Source organism: Culex pipiens, chromosome 1 (assembly GCF_016801865.2).
Source record: "Culex pipiens pallens isolate TS chromosome 1, TS_CPP_V2, whole genome shotgun sequence".
In the NCBI taxonomy this organism is placed as follows: Eukaryota; Metazoa; Arthropoda; class Insecta; order Diptera; family Culicidae; genus Culex; species Culex pipiens.
The window spans coordinates 31,163,636-31,183,032 of NC_068937.1; the positions used below are offsets into that span (position 1 = coordinate 31,163,636).

At 32.6% G+C, this 19,397-nt stretch overlaps 2 protein-coding genes across 2 annotated transcripts in view; one reads left to right on the plus strand and one right to left on the minus strand.

The window, feature by feature from the left end:
* LOC120427970 (muscle-specific protein 20-like) overlaps positions 1-19,397 on the minus strand; it is a 94,585-nt gene that overhangs the window by 50,228 nt on the left and 24,960 nt on the right. The window lies entirely within an intron of this gene.
* LOC120427969 (protein takeout-like) lies at positions 1,441-18,793 on the plus strand. The gene is made up of 5 exons (XM_039592925.2): positions 1,441-1,697; positions 1,783-1,875; positions 13,685-13,835; positions 13,918-14,051; positions 18,393-18,793. Exons 1-5 carry the CDS (start codon positions 1,601-1,603, stop codon positions 18,701-18,703), a joined length of 786 nt encoding a protein of 261 aa, XP_039448859.1. The 5' UTR covers positions 1,441-1,600; the 3' UTR covers positions 18,704-18,793.

The window sequence follows — 19,397 nt, forward strand, 5'->3', positions numbered from 1 at the left end:
AGAAACTAAATCGAAAAAAATGCCCAAAAAGTTCAAGCCAGATTAAAAAAAAAAAAACAAAAATTTAAATATGTAAAAAAGCTGATTTCGACTCCAGCTGTTCAAAAAGGTTCGACTGTGTGTGTGTACTTTGACTGTAAATCCAACAACAACTTCTAACAAAGTTGTTGAAAATTAATTGATTCTAACACCAGCTTCTATAAATTTAGCGATTCCGACTCCGGCTTTTCAGAGTTGGCTGACTCCGACTTTGACTCCGGGTCCTCAAAACTGCACAACTCTAACGAATCTTGCTCCAACTCCGATTCCACCGACCTGATTTTTTTAATAATCTTAATTTTTGTTTTCTTTGTTTCTATTACTAATTCTAATAGTGTTATCAGAATTGACTCCGAATCTGAAAAAAATAGTTCATTTCTGTGTAACGATTCTTACAAAAAGTAATTGAAAAAAAAGTCTAATCCCACTTCTAAGAACAATCGTCCCGTGTACGACCCGCGTCGAACATCATCTTTATGACCTTTTAATTACGGTGACAACACCTCAAGCTTTTGCATGCAACAACAAACAGGCAGGTATTCGTGTATACAGCACGGGTCATTCAACACGCTCATTCGATATGGCGAGAAGTTCTATAATAGTCAGGCTAACACCGAGCAGGTTTCTAATGGACATATGAAGTAGCAGTTACTTTGAGTTTAGTGATGCATTGGTCTTTTAGTGGTTCAAGATTTTTTGTTTTTTACTTTTTTCTTAATAAAACAATTTCAGGTGTTTTGTTAATAGTTTGTTTAACAAACAGTTTTAATAATCTGAACACCCCTAACCTCAAGCGCCAACGACCCGGCGCTGCGAGATGCGTGAGAGAGTTGCACGTTCGACTGCAGCAGCAGGTGCAACTCTCCATTAACTATAGTACAAAGTAGTAGTGTCCAGCTCGGGTACTCAGCTCACCCGAGCTGAGAACTGTGCTGGCCCACCTCTCGGATATCCGACGACCCACCTCGGATCGAGTTGTTCTAAGAAGTAGGGAGTCTCTATTTTTTGAAGGAGACGAAATGTTGCATGAGTGTTTCTTATTGGTACTAGAGAACTGTCAAAATTACCAAGGTTGTTGAATTTCCAAGGTAACCGAAATTTAGTTTTTGCTATTAATTTTTTTCAAAAGTTGCACAAGTGTATCAAAAAGAGCTGCGTGTTGCAACTTTTTTGAAACATTTGTGCAACTAAAAAAAATCTAAAATCTTAGAGGTTCCCCACCAAGAAGAGTTGACTCGTCAAGAGAACGATTCTCAACCGGTGTAGCCGGTGCTACCGGTCAGTTACCCACTTAGTACTAAAAGTGCAGTAAACCGCACTTTGTAGGCTCCGAATGTGCCGAAGGCTTATTTAACGGCTTACGCCGGGTCGAGAACTTTCAGATGGGTTCCGATCTCGGAGCAGCTTACGACGACGACAATCTTTTTGAACTGAGGCATAACCTCTAGAACGTGGTGAAGTTTGGTTAAGTGTGTCACAAGCCATCAGAAAAACCGGATTTTTTTGGGTGGAATTTTTGCGCACTCAAAAAAGGGTACTAGTAAACTAGTGAACTACCAAAATGGAAGCTCTGCAGCGGCATTCGGCGGTGATAGTGGTTTTGCTGGTGGGCTTGCTGAGCTTGCCCGCCGCCAGTGCCAATGAGTTTATGGAGAAACGTAGGTTGCAAACGCATGCGGTGACCGTGGATTTTGTGAATTGAAGTTGCGAGTGAATTGTTTGTGTGTGTTTTTTAATTTGTAGCGGATTTCATCAAAACGTGCCGCTTTACGGATTCGGATTTTGTGGCGTGCTCGACGGAGGCCGTGCAAGGACTGTTCGACAAGCTGGTTACCGGTGAGTGAAAGTGAAGAAGAGCAAAAAACGGGTGAAATGGGAGATTTTTGTCACTGATGTCGATATTTTTTATCATAAAGGGTATTTTTGTTTTGTGACCTATAAAACGGAGTCATTTTAGTGTACAAATTTTTTAAAAGGCTTGAAAACGATAAAAGAAAATAATTAATGGATCTAAAGAAAACCCAAACAATTTTTGTTAGTTTCAAGAATATCAAGTTCTGAGCTCGTGATTTATTTTTGTATAGTGATCATCTTTCTCATTTTACACAAATGAATAAGCCAAGAAAATCACAACAACAATATTTTTTGTTATTATATTGTTGATATAGTTAATTTTATAGTAACATACAGAATCATACTCAGTTTTGATTTTAAAGTTCGACAGAAAATAAAGGCAATTTAATTTCTCACAGGAATTTCGGCAAAATGACTCTGATTTTATCCCCAAAATCATAAAAGTTGAATGAAGGTAGAAATGAAATCAACTAGAAAAAATAATTCTAAATAAAAAGTTAGAATTTTCTAATCGACGCTTCTCGACCTGGGCCAAAGCAAATGTAAAATATTTCTTTGAAAATTATCTTGAATACTGTAAACTGATTACATCTTCTAAAAGTTTAATTACGATCAATGGTCCTCAGTCAACTCAACCTCGCGGGGCACCTTGCGGGTCATTTTTTTATTGTGCTGTATCGTGGGCCGCATGCTAAAAATAAATTAAAGTTAATTTGTTAAAAAATCTTAAGCTTTAATTTTAATTAAAAAAAATATTTTTAATTTTTATTTTAAAATTTTTTAATTAAAACTTTAAAAAATTAATACGTTAAAAATTTCTTGAATACAAAATAAACATTCCCTATAAATCATGTACAATGTTATACAAATTCATGCGCAAAAGTCATTTTTTTATTCAATTCGAGAATGATACCCTTTGAAATAAACACTTGAAAAGAACTACTTGAACTACTTGAATTTTTTGAACTACTTGAATTTATTAAACTTCTTGAATTTCTTGAATTTCATGACTTTTTTTAATTTTGGAATTTCTTGATTCTGGAAAAAAAATTGTGGTTTCGCAAACATATTTTGAAAAAACTAGTTATTTAGATTGAAATTTAGTAGATTTTCTTGAATTTCTAGAATTTTTTTAACAACTAAAATTTCTTAAACTTCTTGAATTCCTTGAATTTTTTGAACAACTTCAATTTCTTAAATTTCTTGAATTTCTTGAATTTCTTAAATTTCTTGAATTTCTTGAATTTCTTAAATTTCTTAAATTTCTTGAATTTCTTGAATTTCTTGAATTTCTTGAATTTCTTGAATTTCTTGAATTTCTTGAATTTCTTGAATTTCTTGAATTTTTTGAATTTCTTGAATTTCTTGAATTTCTTGAATTTCTTGAATTTCTTGAATTTCTTAAATTTCTTGAATTTCTTAAATTTCTTGAATTTCTTGAATTTTTTGAATTTCTTGAATTTCTTGAATTTCTTGAATTTCTTGAATTTCTTGAATTTCTTAAATTTCTTGAATTTCTTGAATTTCTTGAATTTCTTGAATTTCTTGAATTTCTTAAATTTCTTGAATTTCTTGAATTTCTTAAATTTCTTGAATTTCTTGAATTTCTTGAATTTCTTGAATTTCTTGAATTTCTTGAATTTCTTGAATGTCTTGAATTTCTTGAATTTCTTGAATTTCTTGAATTTCTTGAATTTCTTGAATTTCTTGAATTTCTTGAATTTCTTGAATTTCTTGAATTTCTTGAATTTCTTGAATTTCTTGAATTTCTTGAATTTCTTGAATTTCTTGAATTTCTTGAATTTCTTGAATTTCTTGAATTTCTTGAATTTCTTGAATTTCTTAAATTTCTTGAATTTCTTGAATTTCTTGAATTTCTTGAATTTCTTGAATTTCTTGAATTTCTTGAATTTCCTGAATTTCTTGAATTTCTTGAATTTCTTGAATTTCTTGAATTTCTTGAATTTCTTGAATTTCTTGAATTTCCTGAATTTCTTGAATTTTTTAAATTTCTTGAATTTCTTGAATTTTTTGAATTTTTTGAATTTCTTCAATTTCTTGAATTTCTTGAATTTCTTGAATTTCTTGAATTTCTTGAATTTCTTGAATTTCTTGAATTTCTTGAATTTCTTGAATTTCTTGAATTTCTTGAATTTTTTGAATTTCTTGAATTTCTTGAATTTCTTGAATTTCTTGAATTTCTTGAATTTCTTAAATTTCTTGAATTTCTTAAATTTCTTGAATTTCTTGAATTTCTTAAATTTCTTGAATTTCTTAAATTTCTTGAATTTCTTGAATTTTTTGAATTTTTTGAATTTCTTGAATTTCTTGAATTTCTTGAATTTCTTGAATTTCTTGAATTTCTTAAATTTCTTGAATTTCTTGAATTTCTTGAATTTCTTGAATTTCTTGAATTTCTTAAATTTCTTGAATTTCTTGAATTTCTTAAATTTCTTGAATTTCTTGAATTTCTTGAATTTCTTGATTTTCTTGAATTTCTTGAATTTCTTGAATTTCTTGAATTTCTTGAATTTCTTGAATTTCTTGAATTTCTTGAATTTCTTGAATTTCTTGAATTTCTTGAATTTCTTGAATTTCTTGAATTTCTTGAATTTCTTGAATTTCTTAAATTTCTTGAATTTCTTGAATTTCTTAAATTTCTTGAATTTCTTGAATTTCTTGAATTTCTTGATTTTCTTGAATTTCTTGAATTTCTTGAATTTCTTGAATTTCTTGAATTTCTTGAATTTCTTGAATTTCTTGAATTTCTTGAATTTCTTGAATTTCTTGAATTTCTTGAATTTCTTGAATTTCTTGAATTTCTTGAATTTCTTGAATTTCTTGAATTTCTTGAATTTCTTGAATTTCTTGAATTTCTTGAATTTCTTGAATTTCTTGAATTTCTTGAATTTCTTGAATTTCTTAAATTTCTTGAATTTCTTGAATTTCTTGAATTTCTTGAATTTCTTGAATTTCTTGAATTTCTTGAATTTCTTGAATTTCTTGAATTTCTTGAATTTCTTAAATTTCTTGAATTTCTTGAATTTTTTGAATTTCTTGAATTTCTTGAATTTCTTGAATTTCTTGAATTTCTTGAATTTCTTAAATTTCTTGAATTTCTTGAATTTCTTGAATTTCTTGAATTTCTTGAATTTCTTAAATTTCTTGAATTTCTTGAATTTCTTAAATTTCTTGAATTTCTTGAATTTCTTGAATTTCTTGAATTTTTTGAATTTCTTGAATTTCTTGAATTTCTTGAATTTCTTGAATTTCTTGAATTTCTTAAATTTCTTGAATTTCTTGAATTTCTTGAATTTCTTGAATTTCTTGAATTTCTTAAATTTCTTGAATTTCTTGAATTTCTTAAATTTCTTGAATTTCTTGAATTTCTTGAATTTCTTGATTTTCTTGAATTTCTTGAATTTCTTGAATGTCTTGAATTTCTTGAATTTCTTGAATTTCTTGAATTTCTTGAATTTCTTGAATTTCTTGAATTTCTTGAATTTCTTGAATTTCTTGAATTTCTTGAATTTCTTGAATTTCTTGAATTTCTTGAATTTCTTGAATTTCTTGAATTTCTTGAATTTCTTGAATTTCTTGAATTTCTTGAATTTCTTGAATTTCTTGAATTTCTTGAATTTCTTAAATTTCTTGAATTTCTTGAATTTCTTGAATTTCTTGAATTTCTTGAATTTCTTGAATTTCTTGAATTTCTTGAATTTCTTGAATTTCTTGAATTTCTTGAATTTCTTGAATTTCTTGAATTTCTTGAATTTCTTGAATTTCTTGAATTTCTTGAATTTCTTGAATTTCTTGAATTTTTTAAATTTCTTGAATTTCTTGAATTTCTTGAATTTTTTGAATTTTTTGAATTTCTTGAATTTCTTGAATTTCTTGAATTTCTTGAATTTCTTGAATTTCTTGAATTTCTTGAATTTCTTGAATTTCTTGAATTTCTTGAATTTCTTGAATTTCTTGAATTTCTTAAATTTCTTGAATTTCTTAAATTTCTTGAATTTCATGAATTTCTTGAATTTCTAAAATTTCTTGAATTTCTTGAATTTCTTGAATTTCTTGAATTTCTTGAATTTCTTGAATTTCTTGAATTTCTTGAATTTCTTAAATTTCTTGAATTTCTTGAATTTTTTTAAAAAATTGTGGTTTCGCAAACATATTTTGATTAAACTAGTTATTTAGCTTGACACATTATGCTACTCAGTTCATGTTTTTAAATTTAATAGAATTATGAAAGAAGCTTATTCAAAATATTTTTTTTTCAAAGAACAAAATGTTTTAAAATAAGAACAAAAATACATTCATAAAAAATGCTTTTTTTTGCCTACAAACAAAGATTTTGTTTCATTTTAAATTAAAAATGTATTTTTGTTAAAAACAATGAATTATTTTTTTTTTCTAAATCATTACAACCCAGTACGACCTGTCTCAACAAAAAACAAATCTTTTTTTAGTGGATTGATATTCGAGCTTTTCATAAGATAACAATTTTCAAAATTATTAGGTCGATACAATATTTATTAAGGTCTATGTCCGTTGATTATGAACAAAGTCGATAAATAGATCAAATTTAACAATTCCAAACATGTGGATGCATTATTTTGACTACTTGAGATCGTGCTGCAAAATGTCATAGCCATCCTTAACGGTGCACATCAACCAGAGCTTTTGCACTCAGATTTTTGTTACAGACATTTTAGTATCTTCAAAACAACGGGTACCCTAAAGTACTGTCCACAAAGTAATTTACAACACAGTTTGACTAATTTTAAAATCCCGTTGTTGCAGGCTTGGGTCCGTAAGTTTGACGATTTTTTGAATAAGAAGACAACAACTTCCTTCGTTGCTGTGCACCCTTAACTTTTTTATGTTTACGGTCTATTAAATTATTTTGAGTAACTTTGATTAAATTTTAATGTTTATTTTTCAAAAAACGTTGTAAACTGATCTTGATTTTTGAGGCATAATTTTTCAAAATGAAAAACCATACAATAATTTTTAAGATTTTTTAAACGAAATTATAGGAAATCGATCTTTGCCATGCACTCGGAAACATCTTGACGAGTCTCCGCCCTAAATATGAACCGATTTGGTGAACACAGTGCACAGTGTTTCATGATGAGAAATCGCTTTTTCAAACATTTGATCTTCAAATTGTTATATCTGAGTATTTTTTCGTTCAAATGTCAACAAATTTATATTTTGGGCAGCAGACCTTTTTTAGAAGAAATCGTTGGCATTTCATATTAAGTGTATTTAGGAGTAATCCCTAAAGTTTGTTTTTTTCAAAAAGCCAACATTTTCTGAAAAGTATTCATATTTAAATTAGGCCGTTTTTCACGGAGAAATCTGCAAGAGAAGAGCTCTTAGTGTCGATTCAAAACGTTTTTTGGAAGCATCAGTTCAATGCCAAAGTGCTAGTGACAACAGAAAAACGATCTAAATGAGCTTTTTCTCTGTCAAGTGCAGATACAGGTGAATGTCCAACTCAACAAAACTACCAGAACTGTTGACAACATATGAGTATCAAAACTCACTGTTTTATGCTAATTTAACCTAAATTTGCATTCAATAAATAAAGTTTTCTTGACAAAATGACCGTGTTCGCTCTCCCAACATATTCACACGAGAACGGTACTGAATTTATAGCTCCCCCAACGCGCCACTAAGGCCAGGTCGCACGTTCTATCACTTCACACAGCCTGGGTGCAGGTTCTTGAGGTTCAGAACTTTTGCAGCCCAAAAATGGCACCGAGAGTGTCAGTGTCACCGGCAAATATGCTGCTGGTGGTGCAAAACTGGTTAGGAAAAGCCGCTTATCTCCAATTACAGCCAGCTCGATCAACTTGATCTATTGAGGTTATGTGCGAACTCTGCGGACTATCGACGTTCTAGCGTTAGAACCCTAAGCGCTGCGTCTAAGGTAAAGGTTAGAACTTGTGGGTAGCTTTTTGCGGAAATCCGACTGTGGGTCTCTGGGTTAGAGCAGCGTGTACAAACGTACAAGTAAACAAACATCAACTCGACACGAGATGTTGCCGGCAATTTATGGTCGGTTGGGCTGATATTTTGTTCCGGCGGCAAACAGAAACAGCAACTTGATGCCACACTTATGCAATATGTTAAGAAGAGACACCACACCACCGCTGATGCTTTATGCTGCTGCTGCTGAGGGGGTACGAAACCAGTCAGAACCGACCACGATCAGATATAAATTAGCCAAATTGAGGACAAACCCGGCGACTGGTTAAACTCGGTGCTTGAGTCGGAGAGTTCAGACAGTTCTAGAATCTCGCGGCTGGATCCGTTGTTTCGCAATCCGTAACGTACACCACCTGAGCATGATGCCGATTTGGTGGCACTCATCGTACTTGAATTTGTGCAAGTCGTCGGGCTAAATAATGGGTAATTAGTGTGGATAAATCATACACCATCTCGCCAAGTACCATTGGGCTATCGGGCGCATACACCTAGTGTCGAACGAAAATGGAGAGTCATTGACTTAGTAGACCCCATTTCAACCCCTCCCGGGGCAGTGGGACAAATTATTGTCATCAGTGTTGCTGTGAAAGCTTTTCTGGGTATTTAGGGGAGGGTTTTACGATAGTTTCTCACATCTTGCGGAAGTTATGCAAGATAAGGTATGATATAAGTTTGAAAAATGAATAATTGTGTAGAATTCAAAATCACACGGTTTCATATTTACGTATATCACGATGTATTTCCTAGAACAAACTTAGGATAAAAAAAATGGCATGTCTGATATTTGGCACCATTGATGAAGGGCTCCGGCGAATTATTTCGTTCGGGGTTTAGAGCAATTTCTTTTAATAGATTTTTTTTCGATTTCATAGGATTTTTCTTCAGTGATGTCTCTGAAAATCGATGAATTCATGACAAATCTTTCATTTTTTTATAAGAATATGCTTTGGGAGACTCTAACTAACATATTTGACAAATATTTTACCTTAAACAAAATTTCCGAATGGAATTTGCCATATTACTGCACACAAAACAAATATTTCCGTCATTAAATATTTAAATTTAAATGCAATTTGATGTAAACTTGCAACAAATTATACTTTAAAACACGATTTTACATATTACATCAACTGAGTTGACATGTGATTATTTTTTTCCATGTCGAGTAAATCCACATTTTTTTCTGTGTAGCATTCTTTGAAATAACCTCAGAATCCAAGCTGGAAATCCCAATACAACCGAATAAAAAACTTTTCTTTGTACAATTTGTCATGAAAAAAGCAACATATTGCCCCATTGCATTAAAAAACTATTTATTACCCAAAAGGTTCCAAATTTTTTTTATAATCCTCTGCCGTTTACACCATGACATTTTAAATCATTTTCGAATCAATCGCATTGTAGAGAACAGTTTTCAGAATAATTTCCATAAAAAAAAGTATCAATTTTGGTTCAATATAAGCAGGGATATGCCCAATTTAGTAAATTAAAAAGTGACTTTCTGCAGAATTTCTAGACTTAATCCCCTTTCACACGATGAACACCTTCAAAATTCAATATCTCCTGAAATTAAAAGAAAACAAGGTGGCTCTCGGCTAAAATTTACTCAGTATATCTGAGAAAGGAGAGGTGAAAACGTAGTTTTTAATATACTTTTTAAGTTAACAAAATCATTTTTTAACTTAAAATTGGACTGAGTGAATTTTTACGTCCTTTAAATTAAATGAATCCTGGATCAACGCAGTTTAAAAATTGAGGGGTTTCAAAGTTTTAACGAAAACGGTTTGGTATTAAGCAGCAGAATCTAGATCAAAAGTGCTTCGATTAGACTATAATATGGTATTTGCAAAGTAATTGAACACGCACTTTTTTTTTAAAGAAAGGTTAAAAAATAGTGGTCCCGCCCGTGTGGATCAATCGGACCGCGCACTGGCTCACAATCCAGAGGTTGCTGGTTCGAATCCCGCGGCGGGCGCTCTAAAATTCTAAGTGTAAATATGGGTATTCGGCGCCGTCGCTCCGTGCCATACTCTAGTACACTTAGGAGCCCAGGGCGGCGAAGTCCTTGTAGTTAAAAAGGAAGACACTAGTGGTTGGTACTAGCAATGGTGGCCGACAGCTATAAAGTCAACTTCGTTTTTTTTTTTTAAATAGCATTTTTACGGTTTTGGCAAAAAAAACACATTTAGAACAAATATCTCCGGAACGACTGAACCAGCCTAAAGCTCGTCATATTTCAAATGATAGTTGGGAATTTTAAAGAAAAATACTAAGCTATTAAAAACATAATGAAGGTCTTGGGATCAAAAGCTCACAGCTAAAAATAATTTTCTGTTTTTTCTGGATGTTTTAAAAGGAAAACAAAATTACAAAATTTTGAGAAAGGATTTTTTGTAATTGAACATAAAGTTTCATGCGTCTCTATAAAAAATGCACTGCTAACTCATTTCTCAGAAGCCGTTTTTAGATATGTAACATAAAACATTTTCAAATCTTCGGATAGTCGGACTTTGTCCAGACTGTATGTAATTAATTTTGAAATTTTTATCAGTTTCTGAAGAATTCCAAAACATAGGCAATATGCAACCAACCAATTTTTTAACCTTTCAAAATTCAACTATTTTTTACCGTGTATTTATTTATTTATTTAAATTTCATTAGCTTGCGAAATTACAATTTGTAGTACTGTGGAAATCTCTTCAACTTCTTCTGTTGAAATATTATCAACGGAAATATCAACGAAAAAAAATTTGCTTAAGCTTCTTAAAACTAAAAATTTATTATATTTTGATGACATTGTGGAAATTTTGGGATTTACAGATGTGCTGCGTTTTGATGTTGTTTTGGTTATTATTATGACAGAAAATATTGAATTTTGGAAGGTTAAAAATTTGGTTTGATTAAAACTACATCTTTTTCGAGTAATTTTACCTTCAAAGAGTGTAAAAATATAAACCTGATGAAAATTCACCAGAAACTGTAAAAATACCAGTTCTTGATGTAATACACTGCCGTTTTACGGCGATATGATGTATACGCCATTTTGGACATTTTCAATTTTATTGTACAGTCTGATAAAGAATCTTAAAAGCTACCTCCTGACGAAAGAATTTTTCAAAACACTTCTCTGGGGCCCATTTTATTAAGCAAACAAACAATGATGTATACGCCAATTTTACTCATTATGATGTATGTATACATTGATGAAAGTCAAATTCAATGCTGTTTGAATGTTGATTTGAGGTTTTGGGACCAAATCAAGACTGGGCAATATTTTATTACATTATTTCGATTAAATTCTCATGGGGACGTCAATTAGGCTCATCCATAAAGTACGTCACGTTCTGAGGGAAAAGGGGTGTTTTGAGCAAGCGTGACATTGCGTGTTAAAAGCATAGGGAAATCGTGACAAAGGGGGTGGAGTAAATTTTGGCTGATTTTAATGTGACGTACTTAATGGATGACACCTTATCCACATCCACGTAGACACTTTTTTGAAAATTCTAGACCCACCCACCTCCTTTGCGGACAATTGTTCATGCAAAAAATGTGTTTATGGAGCGTAGACAATCGCTAAGGGAGCGTTCTTTTACTACGTAACGCAAAAAATCGGATTTTTAGAACCCCTCCCCCCCTCGTAACAAAATTTCCATACAAATTTTAAAAATTTTGTATGGAGCGTAAAACGGCCTCCGACCCCCCCCCCTCGCCCCAACTGCGTTACGTAATAAAAGAACGCTCCCTTATACCCTCCCCCCCCTTCATGTATCCACGTGGACAAAGAATCATGGGGTTTGTGGTTTAAAATCGTAGAGAATAGGAAAAAACAAGAAATTTTGTAGGGTCCACATTTTTATTGTAATTTCAAACAGTTTCTACAGAGCAGACCTTAAATAAGTAATTTTAAATTGAAAAAATGAACAAAAACAGAAAATCGTGTCTACAGCAAAATCACCTCAATGGCGTATACATCATATCGCCGTAAAACGGCAGTACAACACTTGAATATTGCCATCATTTTTTTTATGTAATCGAAATCTGCTAATAGCCAATATTTTTCATACCAAATTGAACTCGTAGAAATCGCGATATTTTTTTTGTGCAAGTAAGCAATTATTTGCGGCTTGTAGTTTTTTTTCATTTTGCAGGAGATGTTTCATACAGTACTTGTTTAACCCTCTACATTCAAACCCCGCCACTAGACGAGCTTCGATTCTTGATCTTTAAAAATCATTGGAAAGAAAAACTCTTCAAATTTTAGAAAGTTTTTGGGTTGAAAATTTAACTTATTTTATGTGTCGTTGACAATGTTTAAAAAAAAAATTTGAGGGTTAAACTTTGGCATTGTTTTTTTTTACTAATATTTCCTTTATTTTAAATAAAAAGAAGTTTGCAATAATTGTTGTAGTGTCCCAGACTATTCCTCTACGCTTTTTTCTACAATTTAAATGATGATGGTGCCGTTCTATAGCATTAAATGTGATAAACAACCGATAAATTGAAAAAGTTACTGTAAAAACATGAAAAATTAGATAGGCAAAATGTTATGATATGAGGTGGTCGAATAGGCCTTATAACTTTTGGTTGAATTGTCCAAATTTAATGGGGTAAAATATGGTATTATTTTTCCGATTCCGTTGAGATACGTCGACCCTCTTATGTAGGTTTTTGGTCAAAATAACACAAAAAATCCACATAGCAATGCCGGAAATGATACAAATATGTAGGCATCTTCCTATAAAAAATGACATGGTTAAGTTCTCCGGGGTACCGGATCTGGCGTCAGTCATTTGTTGTTATGTATTATTTACGGCATTGTTCTATGGATTTTTTTTGTTATTTTGACCAAAAACCCAAATAGGAGGGACGAGGTCCCAACGGAATCCGGAATATTTTTGGTAATATTTTACCATATTTTTCTCCTTCTGACAGGTAAACATATAGGGGAGAGTGGTGAGACTTGATCCCCTTTTTTTTGTATCGCACATAACTCTGTCAATTTATCACAAAACTATAAACTTTTTGCATGAATTGAAAGCTTAAACATTCATCTATGTTTGGCTTATAAGGGTATTTCATCAGATGAACTCTTCGAATCATGCCAAGCGTTTTAAAAAAATATTTTAAACCGGCATTTTAAAAATGTTAGGGGTAACTTGATCCCCCTTTCAATATTTTGAAGAAATGTGTTCAAAATATAACAAGTTTAGTATGTAAAATATTTGAAAACTTAAAATATTATTTTTTAGACCAAAATTAAGCATGTTAACAAAAGCTGGAAATTTTTGTTTACAAAACTTTTGACAAAAGGTTCAAACTGCAGTTAGTTATGTACAACTATACTAAAGGAAACTATGTATGAAAACCCAGCCCAATTAATTAATCTTGAGGCTGATTCCAGTGACTGTAAAAACACTTTTTTAAACAATTGATTGTAAAAATAGTATGACGATAAATTTAACATCAAATGCGTAAGGGTTTTGGAGTTGATTAGTTTATCAAACAATTCATGTATAAAAAATATTTTTTTTGAATAATTTTTGAGTGTTTTCTATACATACTAAAACAAAGAAAAAAGATCTCTTGGAAGTTTTTGGCAGTTCGTTTTAGAAAAATGTGTGTAACTCAATCTAAACATTTTTTCAATTTTTTTCTTTGTTTTCTACAATGAGTTTAAGTTAATTTTGCACAACTTTCTAGAACAAAGCTAATTGTTTTACCCAAAAAATTACCGTGAAAAATCACTTGCTCTGAAAATAATATAAATAAACATTTCAATTTCCCTTCTTTCCAGGCATCGAAGGGCTCGAGCACGTCGGCACGATCGACCCGATGAAGATCAGCAAGATCCGCATCCTGCAGGGTGACGGCCCGGTCAGCGTCAACGCGTCCCTCTCCAAGGTGGTGGTGACCGGCTTCGCAAACACGAAAGTAGTTCGAAATGTGTATGTTTGGCTTGCGGGCCCCGAACAGAGCTTACCTTTCATGGAGCCAAGTGATTCTCTATCCCTAGATTTCATCCCACAGCGTGAGCAACAAGGACTACAGCTGGGAAACGCACATCCGGTTGCCGAAGATGCGCCTCGAGGGCAACTACCACATGCAGGGTCGCATCCTGGTGATTCCGCTGAACGGCCACGGAAAGTGCTGGTTTGAGCCGAGTGAGTAATTTTCGAAATCTTTAAAAAGCAAGCAAAATCCTAAAAATCAATAAAATTGCTCAAATCTAACGCAACATGGCGCCCGAAAACGCAAACACCATGTTGCGTTTCCCCTCAAGAAACCCATGTCAGTTGACAGCCGCAGTTGGCGTTGCGTTCGCCGGGGTGTTGCGACGCGCGCGCCAAACCCCAAAGTTCAATAGATTGCGCCGAGTACGTTTGCGTACCAGGAACGCAGCAAGCCGCGGAGGAAGACGCGTTGTGCCGCGCGAAGTGAGCGTTTTTGCTTCAACGCACACAGCTGCAGCAGTTGGGGCTCTGTTTGTGTTGCAGGGTATAACTTTAGGGGTTTGTTTGCGTTTGCGTTTCTTTGCTGCAGCTTGGTGGAGGAACGCAGCAACAAAACTGCCGGAAAAGACTGTGGCAAACGTTTGGTAATTTTGTAGTTTGTTTTTTAAAGTTGTCCTGAAAGCATTTAAATCTCGTGTTTTGATCAAGTCTCTATATTTTTACAACAATTTATCAGCATTTTAATGTAATATAACTTGTTTTTACCCTACACAAAAACGACTTAAAATCTAAATTAATAAATTTAAAATTATTTTTCTAATTAAATTTAAGCTTTTCACAAATCCGGCAAAACGAAATAATTTATTTGCTGAAAAGAAAAAAAAACTTAAAAAAAAATTAAACTTCTTCATGACTTCTCGTGAAGAAGTTCCCACAGCCAAAGTTGATCATTTCGCCATGAATCCGGTGGTGATGGTGTACACTGGGCCCCGTATAGGTGGATGATTGCCACAGCGGCAGTGAATTAAACCCAGTTGCACTGAATACCCAACAGTTGATTTTATACATTCGTAGAGTGATGCGACCGGGAGCGCAGCATCGCGAGTCGGTAGACTGGGAGCTGTTTCGGGAAGGTAGATGGACAGTATTGTTATTTTAAGTTTTGAATCATAAAAAATGATAATTTTTAGTATCACTACTTTTTTTTCAACTACTTCAATTTTGCTTTGTCAACTCATTTTCATCAGTTGTTGGTTGTAGTACGGAAAAAAATATTAACTAAAATATTTCCTTGAATTTTGGTAAAGAACGTGGTCCTTAAAACTTTGATATTTCGATAGACTCGGCTACAATTCAGATTTAAAAGGTTTGCCTCAGTGTCTGAGTTTTTATATCCAACAATGTTCTTTGTTATACTGATCATGTCTCTAACATAACCACAATCACTTTTTTAAATTTATTATTTATTTGATGCTTTTGTCTTTTCCAATACTGTTATATTTTTAGTAGCTACAAAGTAAAAAAAATCATGGTAAAATTACATCTAAAAAGGGGTACATCTTTTATGTCAGAAAAAAGCTTTAATTTTACCACTTATAATGTGTAAATTTACATCTGGCAGGCGCTAGGGATAATTAACTATAATCCCAAAAAAGCACTTTTTATTTATTTGTTTTGGCACCTAAACTCCCAAGCTCGAGAAAAAAGGGAATTTATATGGGAATTCCCCCTTTTTTCGAGCTTGGGAGTTTAGGTGTTTATTTAATCTTTTTTAGCTATTTTGATATTCTTGTAAAATAATGTTTTTATTTGGGGTGACTAAGGTGACTTAATTCTTAAAATGGTTATTCGTCATCACAAAAAAAAGTTTCAGTTAAAAAATCATAGATTTCTCAAAAACAATGCGTCCGTTATGAAATTTATTTTCCACTAACACAATTACAACAAAAAGGGGAGTAATTCTTCACCAAACCCCGAAATGGATTTTATTTTTTTTTTTTTTTTTTTGTTCAAACGTTGTGGGTTCCTTACATATGACCAAAGAAGCCATTTTGTGTCTTTGGTTCACCCTTACAAGGCTCCATACAATTTTTCCAGCTGTCCATACAAAAATGGTTAAGTAAATAGTCGAAAATCTGTAAGTTTTGAAGGAATTATCTCATCGATTTGGTGTCTTCGGCAAAGTTGTAGTTAGAAACAAAAAGTCAATTTCTAAACATCATTACCTTTTAATTTTTGAAAAAAATTATCTTCTAGGGGACACAAAACCGCAACATTTAAACAAAAAATTTGGCGTATTTTTTATGGAAAAAATATAAATTTGAATCAAAAACATTTGTTGACATCAGTTTTTAATGTAAAATCTAATCTGCAATCGAAAAGTATCTTTTCGGAAAAAAATATTTTGAAAATGTTGGAATCAAGACTAATTTTTTAAATTGGCGTAAAAAGGATCATTAAATTTCACAAATATTTCATATTTCAACATTTATGTCTTTAGTTACTGAGATATTGACATTAGAAAAAGGGGGGAAAGTTTGGATGAGATGATCATACTTTCCATACTTCTCTATGGCTCAAAAGTTGCGGGTTTTGTTCCCAAAAATAAAAATAAAAACGGATTCTATGAAATTGAAATTTTTAGGAAAAGTTAATTTAAAATCGGTAAAAAATATCCGTGTACTTATTTAAAAGATTGAGCCAAATCAAAAAATACAAATGAAATCCATATCCAGAATTCAAAGCGCTTTTAAAAAAATAAATTGTATAATAACGCTAAGAAATTTGAGTTAGAGTAATTTTCTAGAATTTTTATTTTCTTTTCGATTTTTTTTAAATTTTGTATTTTCTTAATTCGGACGAAACGTTGTCCATGCATTCTCTGTGTCAAATAAAGTAATTTTGCATCATTAGTTTTCTATGCAAGGCTCCATAAAATATTGTCATACAAAATGTGCAATTCTAGAGTTTAAAAAAAAAGTCCTTTAAGCTATTGTGTTTGATATGATTATTGAACCTATTAAAAAAAACTCTGGAATTAAATATATTCGAAAATGTGTATCTTGAAAAGGCATTTTCTAATCGATTTGGTGTCTTCAGCAAACAGGTACGCTGAAAAAAAGGCAATATTTTTAATTTGACTTTTTATCAGTATTTTGAGGACTGAAAAATGCATCTTTTGCATTAGATTGGTGCATTAGGATGGTGCAAAATTTTGTGCCAAAGATATAATTTTTTGAAAAATAGTGTCATTTAAAAAAACATGAATTAAATATAGTAAAAAATAAAAAAATCAAAATAATTGTAAGACGCAAAATAAAATTTGCAAAAGAAAATGACTTAACACATTTTTTTAATAAGTTAAAAAAATCAAGTAATCGGCATTTAACGTATTTTTTCGAGAAAATATTTAGTTTTTTTTTGCAATTTAAAATGCTTGTGCTTTGAGGAAAAGCACCCCAGCAAAAATATATTGTCAAAAAGCTGGGAAAATTTCTTACAATTTTCAGTCACTATGTTGATCGCTCTGCTGGTTTCAGATGTACAGCCTCACAAAATGTTGGTTTTGTGAAAAATGATAATTTTGCTCAGTGACCTCTAATATTTAATTATTTTTCAACTCTCGGGTCTAGGAAACCATTGATTGCAATGTTGAAAAAACTTTTTGTGAAATTTTCTGATCATTTCAATTTGGAATTTTGAAAATCATTAGAAAAATTACTAAAATTCGTGTTTTGTGCTAATTTTAAAAAGTTTCTCTTGATTTCTAAAAATGACAGTAAAAAGCAGAAAACTACACAAAAGTTTCATTTTTAACATTAAAAATCGAGTCAACAGTTTCCGAGGTTTCGTAATTTTGAATAAGGGCACAAAATTTTCAAAAAAATGGAATGACATTATCTCAGTTTTTTGAAAATGTCTTTTGCATGTGTACTTACTTATCCTTCTCCGAGTGTCAAATGGCTTCTTTTGATATAATGACAAAGTTTCTCCCAAATAAAAAAAATACTTAAAAAAGCCGGTTTGAGAAAACGTAGAGACTTACTCTAGAGCTGTGAATCTAATAAAAATAAATTAGAAGCAAAAAAAACGCAGGCGTTTGAATTTTTTGTAAAAAAGTATTTTGCTTGCTTTGAATCATTAAAATATAACTTATTTGTCAACCAATCAAGCTTTCAAGTTTTTATTCGTTCACAAAATACTTTTTTTAATCAACCACCAACAAGTCATGCTGCGGCTTCTACACCAGACTACTGTTCGCCGTTCATTTCCATTCTACCTATCGGTGTGTCGGTGTGGTGGATGGGGCGCATTATTCCATCCCAAAATGAAATGACTGTTTTTCGAACAGCAGGGTTTATTCTGTTTCACGCAGTAAACCCGGTGAAATTTGAGCTTCATGACTGAACAATCCAGAGGGTTTATTTGGGGATTGATGAACATAATAAAACTTCATGTTGAACTCATGAAGTCTTTGGTTTTGAACAATTTGAAGACGATTTCAAGAGTTAAATTTCAAAATAACAGTTGATCAACTTGTCAACCTTCCAGGCGGCATGGACATCATCATGAAGACCACCAACGTGCTGGACGTCCGGAACGGGCACGTGTTCTACAACGTGACCAACACCAAGGTGGACTACACCATCAGCGGGCTGCGGCTGCACATGGGCAACCTGTTCGAGGGCGTCAAGGTGCTCGAGGACAGCACCAACCAGTACCTGAACGACAACTGGCGGCCAGTCTCGGAAGCGCTCAAGCCCATCATCGCCAAAACCATCGAGGACATCCTGCTCGCCATCATGCAGAACATTTTCAACCAAATTCCGGCCGAGTTTTTCGTGGCGGATCTTCCGAAATAGAGCACCCCTGCAGGTAGGAAGTAATCATTAAGGTCATTTTTTCTGATTTTCGTGTAAATAAACACTTTTCGTAGTTTTCCCAACTCGCAACTGCTCTTTCAATTCGATGATCCGAACGTCCAAGACACAAAAAGTTCGGTAGACCCCGCCCCATTCCTGTGCGCCTGTTCATTTCAGATGATTTCGATTTCACTTTTGCGTTCAGCGGAGAACTCTGTGGAGGCCATTTTCATGGCCATTTCTCAGTCTGAGACTCTTTGAAACCGAGCGCGTGGTGATCCAAGTAGTCTCCGATGTGATGATGTTGCATGAAACAAAAAAAATCGAAAGGACTTGGAGGAAGCTATCCTGTTTTGCATTCGCTCCTGGCAGGCCATGAGAAATTGTACGAAAGAGACTACAACAGTGTGTGGTGTGTGGTGCGATTTTCAAGCAAGTTTTGTTGCACTGAACTTTCAACGGAACCTCTTTCTCTTTTTTTCGATGTTTGGGATGTTGTACGGTTTTCACTGGTTTACAACGGATGTGGTTTGCAAGTTTTAGCATTTTAGCCTTAAAAAAATTTTTTTTTTTTTTTTTTCATAAAATTATTTTTATTAGGTCCTTTTCGGTACTGGGACCTGGTTAGGACCGAGTCGGCTTTTGTAATTACATTTGACTTAATAATTACAGAGGATCTTGTGTGTAAATGTTA